Genomic DNA, 25,819 nt, shown 5'->3' with positions numbered 1-25,819 from the left:
AAGAAATCGAACTCAGACGGCCACAGCTATACTTCCTGTGATAGCAGCAAACATGCAATGTCGCTAGTGATGTTCACTCTATAGGTGTGGAAAATGTAAATTACTTCAGCCAACGTAATATGAGAGCAAGCAGATGTTGCTGGCTGTCCGTCGCTTGTCATTTGAAGTCAATACAACTGACATTAAAATGCTAAACAAAAGTAAGTACTCTCTCTCTCTCGTTAGCGTTAGCAACTATTTGGAAACCCATAGATGAAATCGGATTCAGTTAATTTTCTGTTCTTGAATTGAGCGTTGTTTTGTGTCTACCATCCCTGGAAAAGCCGTTGTTTGGTATGTTGTGTTAGGTTTTGAATTAGGGGCACTTACTCGACTCTTCGAAGCCGAGTAGAAATCATACAGCTAATAAAAATTACGAAACATTAGTGTGGTATCTGGTGTTAAGGGAAGGGGGCAGTTTCATTCGTATTTAACACAAGAAGTGAGGTTTCACCATTTCGTGACCTCATGTATTTGCAGATGTCGAAGGCTCAGAGATGTTTGTGTTTACTTTGTAAACTGATGTTGTCCATCGTAAAATGACAGACTTGTGTACACTCCACATTCCAAACATTGGTCTTGGTAAGTTATGGAATCAATTTGTTTAACGTTATCATCATATTTACGCTCTCGCAATGGATAATTCATCCCACATACAATGCAATTTGTGTTACTACATTTGACGCAGTCACCAGAACCAGATCACTCAAAAATGTGTTACTCAAATGTACACAAAACCTTATAAAGGTCTACTACACAGAGGACAGGGGAGTGGGTCAAAATGTTTGTAGCTAGTACCAATTTTAAAGTCAAAACAAGATTTAAAATTTTTTTTTCACAAAGCATATTTTCTTCACCATAACTAGCTGTTCACCATGTCTGTTATCCTCACTTGTCTACATGACTGCTGACAGGCCCAGCATCTCATCATCTACAGTACTGGCATTTATAAAATACTCAGGAACTGTAGGGCAGTGTACTGAGATGCATATTTTTGTTTTTCTGGTCGCATATTTTCTTAAGAATCATATTTAAATTTGTACCATTTTGAACATATCATGTACTGTAAAGCATAAGAGCCTATATCTTGCCTGATCTGAGCTCATGTGTGGTCCCCAAAAAATCTTGCACAATTTATTGAGATCACACATGATGTTGAGTTTGACCTGTGTTTCAATTGTGAGAAGAACATGCCACACACTGTAAAAAAATGTATCCTACATTTATCCCGGGCGAAACAAAAAACTTTCTTGAACAAATAAGTGAAGTTGTGACCCTCTTGCTCCTTCCCAGCATGTGGTGACAATTAGTGGAGCCCAAGGTGCAGCGGGACCAGCAGCAGCAGCAAGTTTCTAGCATAGATGAAGAATGAAGAGCCCAGTGCACAGATGCAGGGACGTGGAGCACAACCGTGGGCAAGCTTGGGCAGGAACCACCTTTTTAGAGACGGAGCACAGAATCCCCATCTCAAAGGATGTCATCACTGCCACATCTGCTTCTGCCATGTGGTTTATTAAGGACGCCTGTGGCATCATTTGCGCTATCATCACGTGGCTGCTGGTTTTGTATGCAGAGTTTGTGGTGCTGTTTGTGATGCTGCTGCCCTCAAAGAATCTGACATACAGCATTGTCAATGGGTCTCTGTTCAATGCGCTGGCCTTTCTTGCCCTAGCCTCACACCTCAGAGCCATGTGCACTGATCCAGTAAGTCATTCACACAGATGCTTAACTCTACTGTGTCTATTTCTTGAAATAGTGCCACTTAAGAGCAATATATTATAACCGGTTGTATGACAAAAATATCAATTTAAATAGGTGCATTATTTTTTTTCTCAATATCCATCGCATTATCATAATATACTTGGCGCTAACCACATGTATAAGGTTTAGCCTTTAACAACAAGGGGTTTGAGCTATCAAAACAAATTTTCCAGTGCACAGTGCTTTTGCACATACTGTAAAATTAACCTTAGATGCCCTAAAATTGCAGAAGAGGATCGCAGTCAATGAAGAAAACACATTTCAGCAGGATTTTCATTTTTATCTCAAACAGACTTTATTCTCTGAATTCTTACTTTCAAGTCAGAATTCTGACTTTAATCTTGAAAGTCTCATTTGTGATGTATTTATCTTTTAAGTGAGAATAAATAGAATCTCTGAGAATGAAGTCAGGAGATTTAGACTGATCTAAAAGGTATCACGTGTTTTCTAGGGAGCGGTGCCGAAAGGCAATGCAACAAAGGAATACATAGAAAGCCTTCAGCTGAAACCAGGCCAGGTGGTCTACAAATGTCCTAAGTGCTGTAGCATCAAGCCTGACCGTGCACACCACTGCAGGTAAAGGACAATGCATATACAAGCTCAAGTACAAATGCAATACATCACAATTCAAGTCTTAATGTCAAACCATAATCAAAGTTTGCCTACTGTATGGTTTATGACAAAATGTTATTGCTTTTAAATATTTATTGAGCATATTGGAAGGTAATTTCTCACACATATCTCTGATTGGCTTTCCTAGTGTTTGCAAACGCTGCATACGGAAGATGGACCACCATTGCCCCTGGGTTAACAACTGTGTCGGAGAGAACAATCAGAAGTACTTTGTGCTGTTCACAGTAAGTTAGCCTTAGTGATGTGTCACATTCATTTTGTTTGATAGTTTGACATTCCTGCTCCTTCTGTCTGCAATAATGCGTGCCATTTTTGACCGATGGTTATAAAATGAGTGTACGCAATCTGTCTTCCGGAGTTTCTATATAAAATGCACGTTGAGACCACTACATAGTTCCAAAGTTAAATAAATGAGATACGGATGGCCCAGCACCGATTTAAGTGTCCCCCCCCCCCCCCCCCCCCCCCCCCATCCTTTAATGTATTGCACTAAGTAGAGGGTATATATAACATTTCCCCTCCTTGTATTCAACTCAATTTTGTTGACTTTAATCTTGTTTTTTTTTTTTGTTGTTGTTTTTTTTTTTTTCAGCTGTACATTGCACTTGTCTCTCTCCATGCTCTATTCATGGTGGTTTTCCATTTTCTCTACTGCTTTGAAGATGATTGGACAAGTAAGTACCGTATGGTTTTTGTTCTATTGTACAGTATTATATGAACAGTAAGGTTTTTGTTTCCCAATTTAACACCATAACCTTATTGTGAAAAGTTGAATCTTCCTGTTTGTTTTGTGCTGGAAAAGCTTGAAAGTCAGTGTGTGCTTAAATTTTGAGATACTGTATGCTTTGCTATTATGGATGGGATTAAACACAAATCCCACGAGAGAAGATGTTTCACAGGATTGAGTCCGCAATAACAAGATCAGATTTTGGCACAAAAAAAGTCAAAGTTTTCCGTTTATTGACCTGACTGAAACAAAATTAACACGCTAGTGTGCATATGTAAACATTAACATGAGAGTCACTTGTTACAGGTTCACTGTCAGCTCCATCTGAGCTAGTTTAAGAAAATGCATGCAGTTTGTGTTAGCTGCGGCAATTAATGTATTTTTTTTTTTGCTTCATTTACAAAACTGTCTTTGTTGTATGTTATTGTTTTACGATTAATTTCCCACACGGTAGTTTACAGTAAAAAGCTTTATTATTTATTATTATTTCTCTATTTGTGTATTTTTTTTTTGGGGGGGGGGCAACTAGAAACACAGAAGACCACAGTATACCTCTGGAAATCCCAAATTAAGGTATTATTGGGTAAAGTGTTTAGTATTGTAAAGTTTGAAATATATCTGGTGTTCCAATTTTTGTGTTTTGTCCTGTATTTGCAAAAGCAGTTTGCTCCAAAACACCCTAGTTAGTTTTAAAGGACGGCACCATTTCAAGCCGGGATTTAGCTTGTTTGCTTAATTCTTTCGAAGGGGTGGAGGGGGGATTCACTCATTTGTGCACTTTACATTGGATCGGGAAAAGAGAGCACTCTATTCTCCAGCCCCTTTTTACTTTTTTTGCGCTGTATGTTCGCTTTGTGACAAAGATTGCCTGACAGAAAGACAAAAAAATGTGTCAATGTAGCAATCAAGTGGCCGATACTCTGCTAAATACTATGCTGCAGTGCCGATATCCTGGCATAGTAACTACAGTTATACATCTGTTAAAAAAGGGAAGCAAATAATGTACCTGCCAGGTATCCCCTTCACCATTCTACAAGACAGGTGAGTGCTCTTGATTGACAACCAAAATACAATTGGATGCTGTTTTTTGTGATCAACCATAGACCGGTGTATTTATTCAGAGTTCCACAAGTACACTTTAAATCAAAATTGTGAGATGTTATACATCGCCCTTCCCATAATGTTTTTTTTTCAATGAGACAAAGTGACAACAGACCCGCAGAGGACACATTAGACTCAGTTTAGTATGTTTAAAACTCACCATCATCAACGGCAACTGTTTTGATTATTATTTTGTTTGGTTGAGCGTGCAAGGGGCAAGCCCAGTCTTTCACGGGAAGCACTCACCCAAAATGTTTGGGTTAAAAAAGAAGAACAAGTTTGTTTTTTTATTTATTCAATTTGATATGTGTCAGTTATTGACATATCTTTGGTAATCACAGGCTTGCAAAGTCCCTCTCGCCTGTGATTGCCGTGTGTCCACTGTATATATTAAAAGCAGTGTAAGCCCTTACTCATTCAATGGAATTAAATTTAGAGTTAAATCTCAAAATCAGTGATAACGCCTTAATATAATAAGGTTAAAGTATTTTATTCTGACCACAGGTGACCGACCTATTAATCTAGAGCCATTTGTTTTTTCCATAGATTTCAATACAATTTATATCTTGGTTTTGGCAAAGTTATTCAGGATGTTAATTTTATACTTGTAAAGTCATTATTCATTTCCTAGAATTTGAATGCTCTCAGGTTACACATTTTAATTTCTTCATTTTGCCAAGTAGCTCTGTGGCCCCTTATCTGAAATGTTATGACTGCAAGTAGAAAATTTGACGAGCAAATTAAATATGCATCCGACTAATTTATTCTATATTAAAATAATGACAAATATTCAAACATATTAATTAAATAAACGGTTTGACTAGTTTGACGTGAATTTTTGTAGTGAGCAAAATACCTACATTTAGGAGCAGTCTGGAGCACTGGCTTTTGGCTGTGTTGTACAAGTAATTTCCACAGGTTACTTATAGACATCTTAAGGTTTTGTCTGAAATTCTCCTCCTTTGGAATGACGCATACCTATAATTTGCTCTACTATGACGAATGTCCTTGCTCCAGATCAAGATAAAGAGCCGCCCAAAGCATGGTTTAAAATTGTTTTCGTGAGGCACAGTGATGCTTTTTATATAATTTACTTTGCTTACCGTTGATGATTTTTGCGTTCATCATAGAACCCTTCCATCCTGCCATCAACAGTGAATATGGATAGTGGAAATTTTCAATCCCAATTTTTCACACAGATAACAGGACTCAACTCCTTTGTAAAAGCATGAAGTCACGCGTCGTGTTGAGGTCTAAACTTTAGACCTTAGACCAGCGGTCGGCAACCTTTAACATTCAAAGAACCATTTTGACCCAGTTTCCACAGAAGGCAACACTGGGAGCCATAAACGCTTTATTACATCTGAATTGAAGGTGTTCCTATTTATTTATACAGTATCTACGTATAAAAAATGATTCTTACGATAGTTATGTTAATTGGGCGAAAGGGAGGGTGGAAGCGGGCGGAATCAGTTGGAATCAGTTGAATGTTAGCAGCCAGAGGACTTGGTTACAGCAGCTTTTGTTAACAAAGGTTGTACCACATTATTTTCATTAAAAGAAGCAAGCAGAAATTCTACATGCCTAGAATTCTGTAAGCCTTGTTTCGAGGTTTTGCTACGTTTTTTTGTTTTGGATTTGACACATTAAGATGTTGTTCTTTTCTGTGAGTAACATGAGTAATAGCAAAATACATGTACACTTTTCAGTGGGTTGTGTAATGAAGAATTGATGTTTCAGGAAATCAAAACTATCACTAACAGCCCCTCTTATCAATGTTATGGTCTTTTTTATTTTAACGCTTTCCCTTATTTTGATCCATATTTTTGAAATACAATGGAAAGGTTGGACATATCATAACAGTTCTAAGTGTGTTGCCCATAGCACAAGCCTATAGTACAGGAGATTTCACCAATGTCCTGTTTGTACTGCATTTTAATGTAAATTGAACTGCAGATATTAATAGTATTTATTCTGTTATTGTGTTTGCCCTTTGTAAGTACTCAAATAAAATTACCAAGTGTCCATCTTAGCCAAAAGAAATACAGCCTCTTTTTTCCTGGTTAGTGGTTCCCTTATCCTGAAGGTTTTGGAACTATAGCATCTGTAGATCCCCTAAAATAGACATCATCATAGAGTCTAGTAAAACCTCATTTGAGCCTTTTGTTGTCCCTCGTGCTTTTCTTTCTTCATATCCTCATTTCCCAGAGTGCAGTTCCTTCTCTCCACCAGCAACAGTCATCCTCCTCATACTCCTGTGCTTTGAGGGCCTCCTCTTCCTCATCTTCACCTCTGTGATGTTCGGTACCCAAGTCCACTCCATCTGTACTGATGAAACTGTAAGTAAGCCATTTAGTTATAAGTAATCCTTTACGCTTCCTCCCTTTATCTACTGCGTCCCTCTCCTTGTTCCCTAGCAAAATGTAATTTCTCTCTGCTGTCTGAAATGTGACCAATTAATCACCAAAGCAACCTGCAATTTATACTGAAACACACAATACTGTATAGAATTCTTGGACATGATCATACCATACTTGACATTGCTTTATCCGGAATTGAAATGGTGCCAGATTTGTTTGTAGTGATTGAATGTATGTTCTTTTTTTTAGTGTGGTGGTGGTTTCTTGAGCCTTTTTTCTATTTAAAATCTTTTCTAATCACTTTGTCATTAATTGGCCCCCGGTTTATGAGATTAATCGGTTCCGTGGTTGGGATCGTCAAGCGAATTCGCCATACGGCGGGCAATCCAAACCTATGTTAATTAGCTAATCCATGTAAAACCCCAAGTAAAAACAAAAATTCAATATACATATTAAAAATTTATATCAAAATAGGATAGTAAGTGCTATTTTTCCTTTGAGTTGACGCTTGTTATGGCCATATTCCCTTGTAAGCCTAGGCTATCTTAGCTTTCTTTGTATTTCTTGATTATCTCCGGCTTTGTTTCCATATTAATCATCTTCTTACTTTTCTCTTTAACATCACTAGCAATCTTTCAAGTTTGAATTAAGCAGTAAAATGCATAATAAATACGATATTGAAATCACTCTCACATGAGATCGAGTCTTAAGAGGGAGGCAAAACAACAAACACAACCAACCCCACAGGCCATGAGAGTTGTTGATGTTAATTGTAAAGCGGGAAAATTGCTTTAAAGAGGGGACGGAAAAAGTCAGTATTCCAAATCATAACGTGGAAAAAACGTAAGCTGGGGAAACTGTAAGCCGGGGGTCCACTGTGTGTGTTTGTGTGTGTGTGTGTGTAAGAGAATAGTTTTTCTACACTCAACAGTCTGTTCTGCAATGAATGCAGTTCAATGTTTGTACTCTGTTTTTACCCGTTAAAACATTCTCCATTCTGCAACGATAATTTCCATCTTCTTGAATAAATCGATGTCATCTCTTCAGTCAGTATTTTTCCCATCAAGAGAAAAATTAAAAAAAAAAAAACATTAGGAATATCCATTTTAAACATAATCAGATTTTTACAAGAACTTTAAATATTTATAAATATTTCGTTTCATCCATATGGAGAGAAAATTGTAATAGTTTTCAATTGTGCCTCTTTGTATTCTGGGAAATAAAACAAAAAAAAAAAAAAAACAGGAAAGTAAATTTTAGCCCGACGACCAGCCAATAGTGTTTCTGGACTGTTGTCTGTAAATGAGATCACAGTCGCTCATAATCTAAGGTTCGCTTTTGAACAAAATTCTAAAATGTGACGCCATAAAATAGAATAGTATGCCTCCAATTTGATTGTACACACGTGTCAATGAAATTGAGGGTGTTGCTCCAATTGGTGTGGTTAATAATATGAGCACTAAATAGAATCAATACTATATAAATGCATATACATATAATAAAGCTAAATTTCTGAAAAGGTGGATGTCCCACGCACGAAATTTCAACATGGTTCAATCGACAGACGTTGACACAGAGGCTTTAAACTAGTTTGCAGAAACTGGATGCTGTCCAGCTGGCTAATCTCATGTTTCTATTTTCCTCAAAAACTCACTGCACTCAAAAATGCAATTTCAATTTGAAGACTTAAAGCCTACTTTAAGGCTTCAGACTGTTAATTCATGTACAATATGTATTTTCTGTTCAAGCTGTAGCATTGTAAAAATAGAATGATAGCTTGTCCCTGCACTTCTACTGTCTTTTGTTGATTGGCAAACAACTTTGATTTCCCTACATTCTTTGCACGTCCTGCGCATGAAAAATGATGTCTGATAAAACAATTTTTTACATGACCTTAGCAATATTGTACCGTTTTTATACTAATATTTTTCCCAATATCATGGCAATAATTTCATTAGAAAATGTGTTGCCAAAGTAGAGGCCCTGAAGTAGCCTTTTGTATATAAAATATGTTTTCCTTTTAAAGCTTTTGTGAGTTCAAGAGTTCAAGGTCACTCCTGAGTAGAAAAACGATTACTTTTCTACAAAGTGTGAAAAAGTATATAAATGAAAAATGTCAAAAACTCAATTTATGAATTATACCCACTCACTGAGTTTTCTTGTTTTCCATGCCCATAGCAACTAAGGACTTGGTAGTAATCAGAATATCATGGGATGATGCCTTGTGATCTCTAAACAATGACGGAGTCTCATCTTTTTAGATGATGACAGAAACTGGTTAATTAGGAATCTCATACTTTTCTTCTTTGGATGCAGCCTACTTCCTCCCCATTGAATTGGGTTATTGTAGGTAATAGGCCACTATCAGATTCTGTCAGTATACCCAAAGGCAAAAATGGCATGGTGTCATGTTACTGCAATATTGCAATCACCGCTCCCAAAAATAAGCGTTTTGTTTACTTCAAATGCTGCTCATGCTGTGAGATAAAGATGATTAAGTGTTGATTGTTGTCACGGCCTTGCTTCCTGGATTAAATTCAAAATAAAAGCATTCCAATGCTGTTGGTCCTTTATAACCCATGTTTTATTTTGAAGCATTGTCTGGCTTCCTTACGACATGCGGCTGCTTGTGGAAATTACAGTAGCTTGACAGGGAGCAGATTCTCAAGCAAGTCTCATTTAACTTGACTGGGTCATCTTGCTGTTCCCTGCGTGAAAGGAGAAGTGTATGACACAGCCCAGATGTGTAATTTAATTATGGATTTTACTAAACTGTGATTACTAAACATTGTTTGGTGATGTCACTGCAAAAGAAGAGACATAAATTTCATGTACAGTATTTTAATGTATTTGCATCTCTGGTTATTGGGACATCAACAATAGCTCCTTACAAAGATTCTGGGATCTACTTTATGTCGGACTCCAAACATTCCTGTTGGGACCCATTGCTTTTCAGTATTTTGAGTCCCAGGGACTTTGGGGGTTTTGTTTTGTTTTTTTTCCCCGCTGAATATAGAATATTTGTTTCATGCTACGCAAAATAAATTCAAAAGAAATTAATAGTACCTTAATGAAAACACCTAGAATGTAATTAAATGCAATCTTTTACATTTGTTTAAACATAGAGTTGTTGAGACGTGTTTTTAAACAGAGCTACAGATGTAACCCTAAATCACTGGTGAAAAACCCAATGTTCCATATGTATAAAATAATTCATTTAAATTTCTTTTCAAAGGGTAACTAATGTAGTTTCTGCAAAATAATAATAATATCCTTTAGGGTAACTGGAAATAAACAAAATGTGTTTGAGTGTAAAACATTTTATATAGATCTCTGGGGTTAAACTAAAGTGAAGTGGAAACAAAGCGCAAGAGACAACACAACGAAAGCGGTTAACCACAAAATTGCAAATGTTTGCAGGCAAGGAAGGGACAAGTCATAAAAGATTATAACCAGAATATGTAGAAGCAAATGCTTAACAGCTATTAGGAGACTGCCTGAGGCGTTGACGTGGTTGTTTAGATGTATCTGTGATAAGGTTTGTGACAGTTTGTGAGGTTTTGTACACACAGTCCAGAGTATAAGCTATGAAGTGCAGGGAACAAACACTTACGAGACATAATAGAAAATATTTACTTGGGATGAAAAAAAGGTGAAGAGCATCGACCTATATTTTTTTATGTTAATGTGGATATTATGCTATGCAAGGGTGTATTTCTAACAATTTTACAGATTATTGGTTCTCAAATAGCAACTTCAAATGGCAAGTTAAATTCCAGCTCGCTCCGGCCCTCCTGTGTGGAGTTTGCATGTTCTCCTCGAGCCCGTGTGGGTTTTCTCCGGGCACTCCAGATTCTTCCCACACTCCATAAACATGCATGGCAGGTGTATTGGCCATACAAAATTGTCCTTAGGTGTGATTGGGTCCGTGAATGGTTTGTCTCTATGTGCCCTGCAATTGGCCCGCAACCAGTTCAGGGTGTCCCCACCACCTACTGCCAAAAGACAGCTTGGATAGGCACCAGCAAGCCAGCGACCCTAGTTTGGATAAGTGCCTGTAGAAAATGGGTGTATGGTTCTCAAGTGGGATTACCTGTGCCCCTTGGGGTCAGTGAAGGCTCATCGGGGTATGTGAGATACTGATAGCTTTTCTGTCGGTTTCAGCAAATCTAATTTAATGCTGTCACAGAAACGCAGTACAGTTCTCTTTTCAAATTAAGAGCAAATTATTGTAACACAAAGCAACTTCTTGCTAATGGTGTGTCTTTGCAAAATGTTGTATGTCTTTTTAAGTTTTATGACAATGCACATTCCCATTAGTGACACAAGTTTTGGCAGACGAGTCAGAAATAAAACTGATGAGGCTTCACTATATATCTTCTGGAGTCGCTGAATATAATATTCCTAGAGACAATACTGCATGTATGAAGGTAGTTTTGCTTGTTTGTTTGTTTGTTTTTCCATCGAAAATGCTTTAGGCTGGTTAGGGGCTGACAAATCATTTCACAGTTTACATCTGAGAAAAAAAAATTGATGAATAATACTATGTAGACAACTATGTAAATGACAAGTTTTCTTCCCTGGCTAAAATTTCATTAATACTCAGTGTATTATTCATATCCATCATTGAAGTACTGCCCCAGATACTGTTCTTTGATTGGGTGGCAAATGCACAAGCTTGTATACATATGCTAGCTTTTAATGCTGCATTGTTTTTAATTGTGGCTTTCATAGCGACGCTTTTCTGTAAATGGAGTTTGCTTTTCAGTTGTTTTTGACGGCTCCATTTTTGGTGTCAGGATGCCATTTCTGTGACAACAGATCATGCCTCAAAAAAGGAGCTTGTAGCACAAATATTAACCCATGTACACAAAATAAACATTTGCGGAATGTTGTCCCTCAACGAGTTAAGTAATTGTTATGCCTTGTGGGAAATGCAATTTATGGTCAGTGAAAGCTATAGACTAATTTGAATACAATCAGGCATTTTCATCTCTCATGCCCAGCGGTGCATTCAAGAGTTCAATTAAAACTTCTACATTATGAATTTCATCATCATTCAGTATCAATCCAATATTGAGACTGACTTATTTCTGTTATGTATGTTTGTGTCTCGTGTATGTTATATAGGTTGGCAGCTCTGAATATCTGATGCCATGTTTGAGTAACTATTGTGGGCTATATATTAGCATTGTGCAAAAAGTCCAAACAAGATATAGTGCAGCCTCAACATCGCAACAAAAAGGACAAAATGTTCCATCGAAATATCACAATCAAAGGGAATGCAAGAGATGACTTTAATGTTCACCTTTTTAGGTTGCCTCGTTCAATATTTACAATGACACGGCAAAAGTTTATTACTCCAACTACAAATTCAGTTTTCAATGGAAAAAAAAATTAAAATATTGAGTTTAGAAATTGGAACCAGAAATGTTGGCTCACTCCCTCTGTCAATTATCCGACTTGGAACTGCGCAACTACCATTGTTTGTTAAAACATGAGTAGGGAACTCGAGTGTTGTTTGTTTCTGCCGTCTCAATGTACCAGGGAAGGTTCCGCTGTCCTATTAATAAATTGCAGCAGAGCACTTGGAGACTTGAATTGCCGTGTGAACATGCAAGTTTGTGGTTAGTGCATCACAAAATGCAGTTCTGTGAATGTTTCGAGATTTTGAAAGATACTTTTTACCGTGTGCAAGGTGCCTGGGGTTAAATACTTTATAAAACCAAAAAGATTGACAGATATATTTGAAGTCTGTTTTTTTCCTTCTCCAAACAAACATACAGCATTATTGTTTACTGTCAGAGTTTAAGGTATACATACAGTACTATAAACCAACTGGGCTGTCAAAGGATAGTAAATCAAGGTCCCAAATAACCACATTTGCGTGTCAAAATTTGCATTTTGCACCTCATAAAGACAGAAGAGAAGAACAGAAGAGCATAAGTGGACGAATTGAAAATTCATAATATAAGTAATGTTAGTTTTGTTTTTTACAATAGTCTTCTTTTTTTATTTTGACTTTTCAGAGCACAATAATTGTTGTCAAAATGACATTGCTAGATGTAATCTTTTTCAACTAATCTAGGTTTGCTAAATAAACATACAATACTATAAGACACAGGTGTCAAACTCAAGGCCCGGGGGCCAGGTCCGGCCCGCCACATCATTTCACGCGGCCCGCGAAACGCCCATTCCAATTCAATATATCACATTTGTAAGTCAATTTGAAATTGTTTGGGAGAAAAAGCAAGCGCTTTTTTTCCCTCACCCTCTCTGTGATTTCAAAACTAGTTGGAAGTGTGACAAATACACCCAAAATGTATTTTATCACAGTCATCTCTGACAGAAACCGTAACTGCAACGTGGCCCTCGATAAGAATGAGTTTGACACCCCAGCTATAAGAGATGCAAAATTTAATTTACCTATGTTTGAAATTACCCCCTTGAAACTGTCTTTAGATGAGAATATACAATTTGCTACGATGCACATTGTGTAAATTAAACAAGTAAAAAACAAGACAAAGAAGTAAAAAACAATGGATTAGATGTAAAAGTTAGTCGGTTCTTCATTCTATAATATCATTTTTTGCTATTAAATAAAACCCTTACTTAATGTCTTCAGACTCAACCTGCCAAAAAATTAAAATATTGCTCAAAATCAAAAGTCAAATATTGCTTGTCCAATGAAGTCATTGACTGGCAAAACTGAGCAAAGAAAAAAAAATGTGCGTTGGAGCCTTGAGGGGGATCAGCTCACTAAATACTGTTGTAATATTTTCCATGTTGTTAGGATTTTTCCAAGACATCATTTTCAGTGTCATTCAGTTCTCAAGTATCATTTCTGTTTGTTTATAGCTCAAGCATTCCTCGTCTTAATCTCCCCATATTTTAGCAGTGTTTTTCATCCACGCTCGACTAATTGCTATTTTGACATCTCTGTCCAAATCGGGCATTGGTCTGTGAGATTTACTGCAGCAAATCACTTGGTCATTCGCTGCAGCGATGCGGAAAGCTTTCACAATTTCAAATGAATACACTTTTTGATTGCTGAATGGGTTTCGGAACACACCAACTGAAGTTTGGTTATGTTTTGTTTTTAGGGCATAGAGCAGTTGAAAAAGGAAGAGAGAAGATGGGCTAAAAAAACTAAGTGGATGAACTTAAGGGCAGTGTTTGGACACCCTTTCTCCTTACTGTGGTTTAGCCCGTTCTCCACCCCTGACCATGGGAAGGCTGAGACATACCAATATGTGGTGTGAGAGGGAAGAATGGGTCTTCGTCGGGATTGGGCCCATCTAAGAGGCTCTGACAGTCTTTAGTGACTGCGGACACCTTCACATCTGCTCAATGTGCTTACTTCATGCCTAATACTTGTTCACACATCACCTTCGAACACTGTTCATCCGTAAAATTTGATTTGCAGCTACTGTAATGTCAAATTTTCTATATAAAGTGCTTCTCTTAAAAGACAACTTGATTAGAAAACGTGAATTGACACTAGGCATGGGACGATATCAGAATCTGACAGTATAATAACCTTGATCAAAAATATCACTGTATTGGGGTGTCATGGTACTGAAATTAAAGCTCTATATCATTTTAAATACTTTTTTGCTAAATAGCCGTTTTACTACTTTATAAAAAGTTATATTTAAAAATATATATAAAACAGCATTTGTTGACAAATTTTACCTAACATTTACCATGCTGTATTAAAATAAATATGTAAAAAAAAATGGTGCTGGCTTGGTGGAAAATATACAACAGTTCACTCCGAACTGTGAGGAGGATGTGCTAACCCATCCTCCTCACAGTTCAGAGTGAACTGTTCAAATCATGTTTGCTCCGGCCTTCCTGTAGGGAGTTTGCATGTTTTCCCCAAGCCAGTGTGGGCTCTCTCCAAGCGTTCCGGCTTCCTCCCACATTCCAAAAACATGCATGGAAGGTGTATTGAGCACTCTAAATTGTCCTTGTCTGATTGGATGCGTGAATGGTTTGTCACTGTGTGCACTGCAATTGGCCGGCAAGCATTTCAGGGTGTCCCCCACCTACTGCCCGAAGACAGCTAGGATAGGCACCAGCAAGCCATCAAACCTAGGGAGGTCAAGCAAATACAGATGGATGGGTGGATGGATGAAAATTCTGGTCCCCACATCCACATACACACTACTTAGCGGATTTCAATTTCTGCTGAGGGAGTTTGGTCCCCGTTTATTGCGAAAACGAGGCAACACTACACGAATTCTTTCTGATCAAATGCATCCAATATAAACTGAAATATGGAGACCTTATATAAAATAAGTTCCAAGTACACAGTAATACAGAGGGCCCCTGGTTTACGAGATTAATGTGTTCGCGGTTGGGATTGCAACACGAATTCGATATATGGCGGACAATCCAATGTTAATTAGGTAATGCTTGTAAAACCCCAGGTATCTTATCCCCAGCTAAATTGGTATCCATATAGTAAGTACTACCTATACATAATATACACGTATACAATTAAATAACATCATAAATAAAAAATATATAAAGGTTTTATTTACCCTTGAACGATGTGATGAGCTTGCTATGGCTATATTCCCTATTGAGGGTAGCCTTGCCTAGGCTAGCCTTCTTGGTATTTCTTGATTATCTCCAGCTTCATTTCCATATAAATCATATATATATATATATATATATATATATATATATATATATATATAATATATATATATATATATATATATATAAACCTCTCTTTAACATCACTAGCAGTCTTGGGACCCATGGCTAACCAATTAAAGTTGAATTAAGCACTGAAATGCACAGAAATACGATATTGTAATCACTCAGACTAGAACAAAGCTTTACCATTATGCCATTTTGAAAAGAGTGACACCGACCAATCGCAGACCAGCAACTTAGTGATTCCGGTACACCGACCAATAGTAGACCAGTATCTTCAGGAATCGTGACGCCGACCAATAGCAGACCAGCATTGTAGTGATGTAAGCAGTGACGCATGTATAGACGTATGAGCGCGGTGTATTTGTGTATTTGACGTATTACGCACGCACATTGACCACCATGTTGGAGGTGTCGTAAGACGAAAGAAATGGCATAAAGAGGGGATAAAAAAAAAAAAACGTTGCGGTCCACATCGCAAGATGAAAGAAACGTAAGGCAGGGAGGTCGTAAACCAGAGTCTACTGTATTTGAAAAAATAAGTATAAATGCACAACAGTAGTTTAAAGAATGTCTGTCTGATTTGAAAGGATGTAGTTTATATTTCAAATCAGTAATTCAACTACTATGTGTATTAATATTCCAATATGGATGATATCATTTGATGTCGACTAGAGTATTTTTGAACCTCACGCAAGCATGCTTGCTCTGTCTGTCTAATTCGCTCGGCCTCTTTCTCGCTCTCAAGTGCACTCACTGCAAGCTCATAAATTACTCACAATGTCGCCTGCTCATTTTTGAAAGCTAAAAACTTCCCAGATAGCCAAGTTTGTTTGTCGGGACGGGGCGAAAAGTTCAATTGACAAAGAGGACTCAAGTATACAGTAATACACAATGAGAGGTGGCTCCGGCTGCACGCTGTAGTTGCCCGTTGAGGCAGACGACGCAGGAAAAAAAAAAGTACCGGTTTTGCCAGGACAATTTTAAATGACTTTAAGCTCTACCACTCCCCAGTGATGTTTAGAAATTCACGCAGGCAAGTCAAGGCAAGGCAAGTATTTGGCACTAAAGTGGCTTTTTGGTTTGGAAAAAAAAAACTGAAATGAACAGAAGAGTGGATTTTTTGCCATGCGTTCCATTGTGTAAGCTTGAAACATTCTGATTATTGTGTCAGATTTCCTTAACAAAGCTGCCATTTGCGGGCTACAGAAGGAGTCTATTCATCAACTGTACTACGGGAACAGCATTTGCTCACGTGTTTAAACTGTGGCCAACCTAAATTGTTCTGCTCTGCTCGCAGGGGAAGTGAGATTGATTCTGATGGCAGATGGGGTGATATATATATATATATATATATTCATATATATATATATATATATATATATATATATTCATATATATATATATATATATATATATATATATATATATATATATATATATATATATATATATATATATATATATAATGTATAGATAGATAAATGTACTCGGGCTGCACAAAATCACAATTATTTATCATGTTTGGTCAAACGTCCATTCATCGCACTTTTTTTTAAACAAGCAGGCTTGATACTTAAAAATAAATAAATAAACTAAAATAAATAATTATGGCAAAAACTTGCTGAGTGCAAACCATTGAAAAAAAATGAAGCGTACTTAGAACCAAGCACTCGCTTCTGTGTACCGTATTTTCTGCACTGTAAGGCACACCAGAGTATAAGGCGCAATAGTAGAAGCAGTCAAACTTTATTAGTAAATTACAAACCAGCTTTCTGACAACTCCATTCACTCCCAAAATGAATAAACAACTGTCTTATGTTTTATTTTATTTCCGTGACAGTTTCTCTTTTAACAGCAAGGTATAACATGCAGTGCAACATTTATATCAGGGAAATTTTCCTCCAGTGCAATCACAAAACAGTAATACTCAAAGTATCGAATCAGCATAATAACTCAATGTCAATATGAGCAACCTTGTTCAACCTTGTTCAACTGTAAACACACAAAAGAAACAGGTAAAGCTTACTTTATCAGTTCATTCCCCATCTACGAATCCCAATTTCAGTATTGAGCCATATATAAGGCGCACCTGATTATAAGGCGCAGCAGCAGCTTTTTTTTTTTAAAAAAAAAAAAAAAGCTTTTAGGTGCGCCTTATAGTGCGGCAAATACGGTACTTGCTAGCCACCGGCCAACATCAATAAGCAATAGTTTGTCTGACATGTTTTCTGCCCAGCACTTCTACGCTGTAAAAAAGTTCCAGCAGTATGCGTTGCGGAAAATCTGGCCAGCGCAGACAACACGCAAAGTAGCGTGGTTGCCGAAAAGACGTCATTTTGACATGTAGAGCTGAGTCCAGCGTGAGCCAAGCTGCGGACGTTCTTGCAGGATTTGCTCGCTTTCTATTTCTTAAGCTTAATGATGTCTTAACCTTACATCAGCCCCCTGGTGGTAGGATGACTGAAAGGGCTTCATTTGACATGTATTGGTAGGCGGCTTTTTAAATGTTAATATCACCGATTTTCATACTAATTATTCGTGGCAACCAACATCGTGATTCAAATTTGATTAATCATGCAGCCCATATATATATATATATATATATATATATATATATATATATATATATATATATATATATATATATATATACACACACACATATATATCATTCTGGAAGATTAAGATTTTAATTAATGAAGAAATAAACCCAGCAAACATTTATTGAAAGGTTGATTAAAATTTATTTAAAAAAGATTTAAAAAAAAAATCCTGTAGAACATATTTGGACAGAAATTATAAATGAAATCGGTTTTAACATAAACCTAACTTTCAATTTATGTCCGTAGCTTGCTTATAGGGATAGTCCTTTTTTGGGGCCATTTTTAGAAGTAAAAAGTCAAATGTTCTGTCTATAAATTTGATAACTAAATTATTTTTCACATTCAAATAATACATTTAAAAACACATTTTTTACTTGATTCTGATGGCAGATGGGGTGAGTATATATATATATATATATATATATATATATATATATATATATATATATATATATATATATATATATATATATATATATATATATATATACTGCCACTTTTGCAAAATCTTGCTTTCATGATTCAGCTTTGATCATTGATTTTTAAAATTATGAAATTGAATCAATTTGATATATTGTCCTTCCCTGTCAGGCTCAAATTCCTCACTGTATATGCATGCTAATTATAGAACCCAGTTTCCACTATGCTTCGTTTCTCTTAGAGAGGGCATGCCTGATTTGGATTGCTTTTTGTGACTTGTCAGGTAATGTTTGGTGGAAAGATGTTAAGTGAACTTTTTTCAGTCCCCCCCCCCACACACACACACACACATTCCAATGCCTTTAACACCTCAACTGTGCACACTTTTTAACTGGTTTCACATTTGTTTAGCTACAGTACTCTGGTGTGGATCAAAGCACGTGGTGTATTTGAATTACATGTTCAGTTCCCTTTTATTTTATCATTGAACCAATGATTGCCCAGTAAAAAGCATGTGCAATTTGATTGGACAGATTTTATTACAGGAGTCAAACTTCAAAGAAGCCTGATGCATGGCATTCTGCTGTAGCTGTATGAATACAAGCCGATATCAGGAAGTGTTCGAAAATGTTTATTTTTGATTCTCCGAAGCAGAGGAGGTTGCGGTTTTGCCAGTGTTTGTCTGTGCCCAGTTTAATTCATCTAGTGAACAGACATCATTCAAGATCATGTGTAGCTTCGCATTCTGAATGACCAAAGGAAAGAAATGATTTCATGTAGATGGTGAGTCAAATCATTGATTCATTGGAAATTGGTAAACATCTGAGACGGCTTTCCATGAAACTTGTCTGTAACCGTAATTTATCACATCATGCCATGAATTGAATTATTCATGTTCTAAATCCAGATAGTCCAAATTAGGATGCTTGGAGGTCACGGTTTAAGGGTGTCCCGTGCCCCACCTTTTTAACAAAGGTTTCCTGGAAATCAGTTCAGTGGATTTGTTAGTTATGCGTGTTGTCATTATGCATAGAAACACGCACACAGGCAAACGTGGGAACCTCCTTTGCACGCTGAATGCATGGTTTGGTTAACACAAAAAAATGTTCAATTTTTCTGCGCTCTCTAAGGGGCTCTGTTATTCTTTTGGTCTATCAAAGTCTAAAGTGTGCTCTATTCCTTTTGTTCTGTTTACTCCCAATCATATGTATGTGCAATTGAGTGAAAACATGGCATGAACGGCTACAATAGTTTAGGTTATGAAACAGCTGGTATCATGTTGAATTATTGCTAAAAATGTTGAGTGAATATTTTTTGGAGCCATTTCTTTGTTACACATCCTGAAGTAATTTCAGCACGTGCAGGGAATAAATGTTTATCACTTGCAATGCAAAAGTTATTTCCAGACCCTTTTTGGGGGGGAGGTGCTTACATTATTTGTTTCGAATCAAATCATTTAATTTTTGCTCCACTTTTTTGACATTCCCAACAGTTTCACATGTCCGATACACTTAGTTTCTAAATTAGTCCCTGTCTTTCATTTTGTTCCCACATGGTTGTGTGTTATGTGCATCACCTTCCCTCCTTCCGATGTTCTCTCCACACTCATGCGTTTACTTTGATAACTGAAGCTCTCTGAAGCAGACATCTCTTTATGGTGACAGGTAAGCTGCGACAAAGTGTACTGTCGCTGTCTCACCACGCGTGTCATATAACCAACGCATGCAGGTTGCACTTAAAGACTGAAAGACAATATGCTCCTTGTGAAATCAATGTTAATTTCAAAAAACTTTTCACAGATGACTTTGCTTCTTGCATTATTGTTTTCTTTCCCTTCAATCGTGTGCATGATCTTGGGCATGTTTCCAAGAAAGTAAAGGCATTTTTATGCAATCCATTAATTCTTAATACAATACTCACCTCTCATAGTATAGATTTGCTCTCAGACTACATTAGAAAAGATCTCCCAGGCTGAGAAGTCCATCCCAGATTATATAGTAACTCATTTAACGTAGTTGGGTCATGTGCTATGTTGATGAATCCATTGTAAACATGTCTTTGCGTGCCAGTATGCTTTTACACCAGGCTGAAAAAAAAAATATTTCCAACCAAGGCTGAAATCTGAGAAATTTGACGATATTAGGTCCCGTTAATTAATTGATTATCAAATAACCATAAATTAATTTGTCTACCAATTAATGGTCAATAATTGCTGCACCTCTTATCTCAACAGCCATCCATCCATTTTTGTGAGCATTTACCTTCATTAGAGGTGCAGAGCTCATCCCAGCTGACTTTAAGGGACACAAGATTGAGACCGTTTTTCATTCAAAAGGAACAAGTTAAATGATTATAAATTTCAAAAACTTCCAAATAACTGTGTTCCTAACAACCAACAGTATGTTTTACATTTAATCGTAAGTCTTGTTATCATTAAATGATATTACATGGGGGGGTGGCACGTCTCTGGAGGCTGTCATATTTGTTATGGACAATGGTAAATGCAGCACCTCCTGCTGTCCATAATGAAAAACTGTCCGATGGTACACGGTTTCCTTTAAGGCGACTAGTGGGTATATTGAACTGGTTATCGGCCAATCGACAAATAATTCTCTCTTAAGTTCACTAGGGCCGTCACAAATATTTCAATGGTGCATTATTCATATTTAATTGCACACACATCCAGTAACTTCTGCGTTTTGACCCCACCTGTTCACAATCTCTGCCCCGCCTGCGATCAATTCCGGTCAGCCAGGTAGACTGCAAAGCGCCCAGTATTATCCGTAGCTCAGAGGTGAGGCAAAGATTGCTGATAAAATGGTTGTAATTTTGCAGTCCAAAAGCTCCCGGAGTACGTACGATGAAATGAGCAGGAATATCACTGATAGCTTGTAAATGAAGACACTGAGCGTGCGCCACAGCCATGTTGTCATATCAAAGCTTTGACAATCAAAGAGAAAAGACTTGTGGAACTTCCCGGTGTAAGAAAACGCGCTGGGACGGAAATGACCAAATACAAAAAATAAATAAATAATGATGAATTAACAATGACTTAAAGCGACTAGTCGACAACGAGAAAACACCAGTCAACTAATTGACATAATCGACAACGTGTATTCATGCATATGCTTAACTTGGGTTTTATATTTACATAACGTGCATAGTTTTGAAATGTGAGGAAGCTGGAGTCCCACAACATAAAACCCTAAATTAGTCATGGAATTTACTACCAAAATGTGTTAGATTAACAGATTGACAGGCTGCAATGAGTATTGTATTAATAATGAAGCATTCTGTTAATTTGCTTTTTGTCTCCATAACCCTAAAGAGCAAACCGCTGTCAGACATTGAGTCCAATTTGCAAATGACTAGCAATCGTGCATGTATACCAAACTTCAGCTCATATGTTAACTTTTGTCCCCCGCAGGGAATCGAACGCTTGAAGGGGGAGAAGGGGAAGTGGGAGAAGGCGCCATGCTGGGAGGCCTTGAAGATGGCGTTCGGTGGCCCGTTTTCGCTGACCTGGTGCAGTCCCTTCTCAGGCGTGAGTTGCAAGAAGAGCCCCGTAGAGCTTGACCCTCTTCCCCAGGGGGACATCATCGAGGAGGATGTAATCGAGATCCCGTTCAACTAGGACGCTCTGTGGACAGCCGTATGCTGGGCTACATTTGATTTCCTCTCATACTGAAATTCACATGAAATATATATTTTATATCTTTAGCTCATTTTGTATATACAGCATTGTAAAAAAAAGTATACGCCCTCTTCCTGTTTTCAGATGTTTTGGATGTCACCTCACAAAAACTACAAAATTATAGAATTACAGATACAATATTTGGGTTGTCGTAAGATAAAAAAAAAAAGGTTTGATGAGCTGAAACCAGATGAGGAGGAAGTACTTTACTGCACATAAAAAAAAAACAACTCGGATATCTTTTGCAGGGCCACTCCTACCTAAAAAAAAAAAAAAAAGTTTTCTCGGGCCTTGGTCATAGCATCACTACTGGATCCGCTGTCTTTCTCAATGCCAGACTTTTTTTTTTTTCTTTTTAAAACTTAAAAGCAAAATATGCAACACATTATCTTTCAAAACAACAGCTTTAAAATCCCACACACCGGCATACAGTATTGAGACTGCAGTCAGTGCTGAAGCTACTGGATCAATTGCTTAATGTCTGTGGGCTCCTCTGAGATCAGTGTTGAGCCAGCCCAAGCACATCAGTATGTTAGGCCTCGCCTTGATGCTAACTTTCATGTCTAACTTGTGTCCTATTTAGTGTGCTGTATTATGCAATACATACACAATTGTGGCCAAAGGTTTTGGCGGTCCATTGAGCGATAGGCTGCTGAGCCAAGCTGCGTACAGCCAGTATCCATAAGTAATTGCTGCCCCCGATAAAGGCCCGTCGGTGCCACGAGGTTAGTAAAACACTACTTATGTCAAATGAAGATCTCAAACCACTTGAGCATACAGTAGTTCCTTGGCTGGTGATTAGATGCAAATACTGTGGTTTCCTCACTTGCTGCTTCAGTCTCATGTTTAATACTCTAAATCAATTCCGTGCTGTTATAAGACTGACTACGTTTGCATAAAAACTATTTTTGTTTGTTTTTTTTTATTTCATCAAGATGATTCCCTTTTACACAGCTGCTACAAAAACACCAAAGATAATACCATCAATGTACCCTCACTGGAAAGGTTGTATCATTCTCATAGTCTTGAGTGGCATTCTTGTGTTTCTGCCATTAATAAATGAAGGGACCTACCCAAGTTTTGGATTAGAAATGATGCATTTTTCAGTGTTTATAACGCCATCACCAGCTTTTAAATGTTATGTTCATATTTTGTTTTTTACCAAAAGAATGTTGTGTAAACGGGAGTTGAACTGTTTTATTTAAAGAGCATTTTCCTGTAGATAACAGAAATGTAAAATGTCCGTTAAAAGGATTAGATTTTGCTGCCACTGTAGTGACTTTAAGTACTAACTTTGCGTATATGAGTGACTACTGTACCACTTATTCCAAAGTAAAAGTTATTTTCTAGAATGTTGCGAGTAAAACTGAAGGGCGTTGGTGGTTTCTGCTACTGTTGGCTTCACTGAAATGGCATCTGTGATAAAGCAGCCTCAAATGAACACCAACAGAAGCACTAATACTCTGAAGCACATTATACTAATTTTGTCATTACCACAGTGCCTTGTCTATCTTTCCTGGCATGCTCAATTTTTGTGTCCAATGTCAAACCTTTATTGTTTTGTGTTGTGTGTAGCGATGGATGCATGAGGGCTTTTAACTCATTAAACGGGTGCTGGAAATCAGTTCAATGTGATTATTTTGGGTTTCAGTTTTCAATTTTATATATATATATATATATATATATATATATATATATATATATATATATATATGTGTGTGTGTGTGTGTGTGTGTGTGTGTGTGTGTGTGAGAAGGTTAAAGTAGTAGGTTAAAGTAGGTTAAGTAGTTGAGTATATTTTAAAAATGTTACATGTGCAGGAAATCCAGAGTACACGTTAGTCAAGTTTCATGTTTTCTGTTGATCAGGAAAAAAAAAATACTCCCAGCTCCAAGTCACTAAGCAGCTCATCTTTTCACATTGTCCTCTAAACTGGAAGAGTATTTAAAGTAGCACAAAATAAAGTGATGTTACAAAAACCTTTAATGTATTGTTGGTATAATGTTATATATTTTTTAAAAAGGCTGTATTTTTTACATCATTGTTACATTGCATATAATTCCAATAAGTAATACACTTTATGAAGAATAAACCTAAATTTTAAAAATGTACAGGTGCAGGATGTAATTTATGTAAGTTTTCAACAATTTTATGTTACTGCATTTAAGACTACATTCTTAAAAGCATGCAAATAATTAGCAAACATATGATGCTTTCTTTGGCACTATCTAACTGCACCATGATATTTTATTTCGCCAAATTATTTTTTTCTTTTGCCAAATGAACCTAAAATGAAATATGACTGTCAACAAAACTTTAAACATTTGAACAACAAAACTGTTTGCTTTAACCCATCCATCCATCTGCTTAACCACTTGTCCTCACAAGGTTTTGCTGTGGGCTTGCTGGTGCCCATCCCAGCTGTCTTTGGGCAGTAGGCCGGGCGCAGTCAATCAGGACACACAGTGACAAACGACCACTCACAAACACACTGATGAGCAATTTGGAAAATGTCTCTTTGGTAGCTCAACTCTATTTTCAGCCTCATGGTGAATGACAATAAAAATATAAATATGCAGGTAATATCAAGTAATAAAATAATACAACTATCTTGTTTTGTCCTTTTCTTGCGGCAGGTCTTGAGGCGTGGATGCATGGAGCACAAGCAGCCCACCCAGTGTCAGAGAGATGCCTACCCACCACAGAACTGGTTGAATCTCTCCAAAAATAAGCTTCCCAAGTATGGCCTGAATGCAAAAAAACAAAAAAACGGGAGAGGGTGTCAAAACATCTCAGAGAGCGGTGGCATGCCCAGTCAGGATTTCATTAAATAAAAATACTTATTTTATCATACAATTGTAATTGTAAAATTGCAACACACTTGATAAGTAGCTCTTAGACTATGTGCCTGCAAAAATGGCAGAGAAATCGCAGATTTCCAAATGTTCCCTTTGGTGTGAGGGCGGCCAGACAGTGACAAGGTTTGTGTATGTGTGGCTCCGCCCCTGTGTCACTGACAGCTTACCGACGCGATAAAGTTGCCAGCAGTAGTTGTGGCAGTAGCTCTGGCCGAAGAAGAGCTGTAGCGAAGAGCTTTGGAAAAGAAGGTCCACATGACAGCATTACAGAGGAACATCAGGCCGACGCAAAGCAGCCGCAAGGGGATGTGCAGCTGCGAACAAGATCATTGGACAGAGAGGACGTCGTCAAGCGATAACAAAGTGAAACTACGAGGCCGCGGTCAGGACGCATTTGCAAACTTTTAGCGCCCAATACAGTTTGATTTCCATTGTCTTCTCATCAGTTTAACGGGGGCAATTTTCCAAAAACACCACTGTACACATTCAAAGACGTGATTCGAGAAGTGTTACCCAAACACAGACAGAAGCTCCATCGTTTTGCGCTCCAGTCGTGCTCTTCAGTCCAGTTTCACATATTTCCTTCAGGTAGTCTGCACCGACAGTTAGTTTAGCCGATAACGAGGCGGCAGCACCCAAACAACCCGCCAGCAATGCGTACATAGTACCCGAAATCATGGCCGGCCGGAACAGGTGAGGCGCTGACGGCGAGCCAAACTTTACAGTGCCGAAGAAGTTGTAAAGCTATATTGTGTGTAAACCGGTACTTCCTCCTTTTTGAACAAAAACTATTTTATAAGTGCATCTAATAAAATAGACAAAAAACGGTTGTGTTTTGGTGTAAGGTAAAAACAATTGGCTGTATAAGTACAAATTAATTTTTGTCATAGTGAGTTCAAATTATTTATAGCACTACTTTGCATGATCTAAAATTAGTTTGAAGGAATAAC

The 25,819-nt window shown here is 37.4% G+C and overlaps 2 protein-coding genes across 7 annotated transcripts; one reads left to right on the top strand and one right to left on the bottom strand.

The window, feature by feature from the left end:
• On the top strand, positions 1-24,842 carry LOC148425675 (palmitoyltransferase ZDHHC3-like). Of its 5 annotated transcripts, XR_015864998.1 has the most exons (9): positions 1-200; positions 1,333-1,743; positions 2,252-2,376; positions 2,561-2,657; positions 3,026-3,107; positions 6,470-6,600; positions 21,745-22,736; positions 24,400-24,560; positions 24,648-24,842. XR_015864998.1 is itself a non-coding variant. In XM_088409624.1 (8 exons), the coding sequence occupies exons 3-8, from the start codon at positions 1,408-1,410 to the stop codon at positions 21,949-21,951; spliced, it is 978 nt and encodes a 325-aa protein (XP_088265750.1). In that variant the 5' UTR covers positions 1-200; positions 520-621; positions 1,333-1,407; the 3' UTR covers positions 21,952-23,635. The 5 variants fall into 5 exon arrangements, 3 of the variants coding, with proteins under 3 accessions (XP_088265750.1, XP_088265749.1, XP_088265751.1); XR_015864997.1 differs by lacking the exon at positions 24,400-24,560; XM_088409624.1 differs by lacking the exons at positions 24,400-24,560; positions 24,648-24,842 and adding an exon at positions 520-621 and having other exon boundaries at positions 21,745-23,635.
• On the bottom strand, positions 23,977-25,606 carry LOC148425674 (transmembrane protein 42-like). Of its 2 annotated transcripts, XM_088409628.1 has the most exons (4): positions 25,538-25,600; positions 25,383-25,462; positions 25,037-25,183; positions 23,977-24,758 (listed from the first exon to the last, which is right to left on the bottom strand). In XM_088409628.1, exons 1-4 carry the CDS (start codon positions 25,545-25,547, stop codon positions 24,618-24,620), a joined length of 378 nt encoding a protein of 125 aa, XP_088265754.1. In that variant the 5' UTR covers positions 25,548-25,600; the 3' UTR covers positions 23,977-24,617. The 2 variants fall into 2 exon arrangements, with proteins under 2 accessions (XP_088265754.1, XP_088265753.1); XM_088409627.1 differs by having other exon boundaries at positions 25,383-25,606.
• Positions 25,607-25,819: the final 213 nt, after the last annotated feature.

This window comes from Hippichthys cyanospilos, chromosome 3 (assembly GCF_059441005.1).
Source record: "Hippichthys cyanospilos isolate Australia breed blue-spotted pipefish chromosome 3, RoL_Hcya_1.0, whole genome shotgun sequence".
NCBI lineage: Eukaryota > Metazoa > Chordata > Actinopteri > Syngnathiformes > Syngnathidae > Hippichthys > Hippichthys cyanospilos.
Note: the sequence above shows the minus strand (reverse complement) of the source record. Positions and strands in the feature narration are given on the sequence as shown.

Coding starts and splice junctions, on each gene's coding strand:
- LOC148425675 (XM_088409623.1), top strand. CDS start 1,408: ATGAAGAGCCCAGTGCACAGATGCAGGGACGTGGAGCACAACCGTGGG. Junction 2,377..2,560: donor GACCGTGCACACCACTGCAG/GTAAAGGACAAT, acceptor TGGCTTTCCTAG/TGTTTGCAAACGCTGCATAC. Junction 6,601..21,744: donor CCATCTGTACTGATGAAACT/GTAAGTAAGCCA, acceptor TGTCCCCCGCAG/GGAATCGAACGCTTGAAGGG.
- LOC148425674 (XM_088409627.1), bottom strand. CDS start 25,547: ATGATTTCGGGTACTATGTACGCATTGCTGGCGGGTTGTTTGGGTGCT. Junction 25,184..25,382: donor GAGCTTCTGTCTGTGTTTGG/GTAACACTTCTC, acceptor TCTTGTTCGCAG/CTGCACATCCCCTTGCGGCT. Junction 24,759..25,036: donor CTGGCAACTTTATCGCGTCG/GTAAGCTGTCAG, acceptor TTTTGCATTCAG/GCCATACTTGGGAAGCTTAT.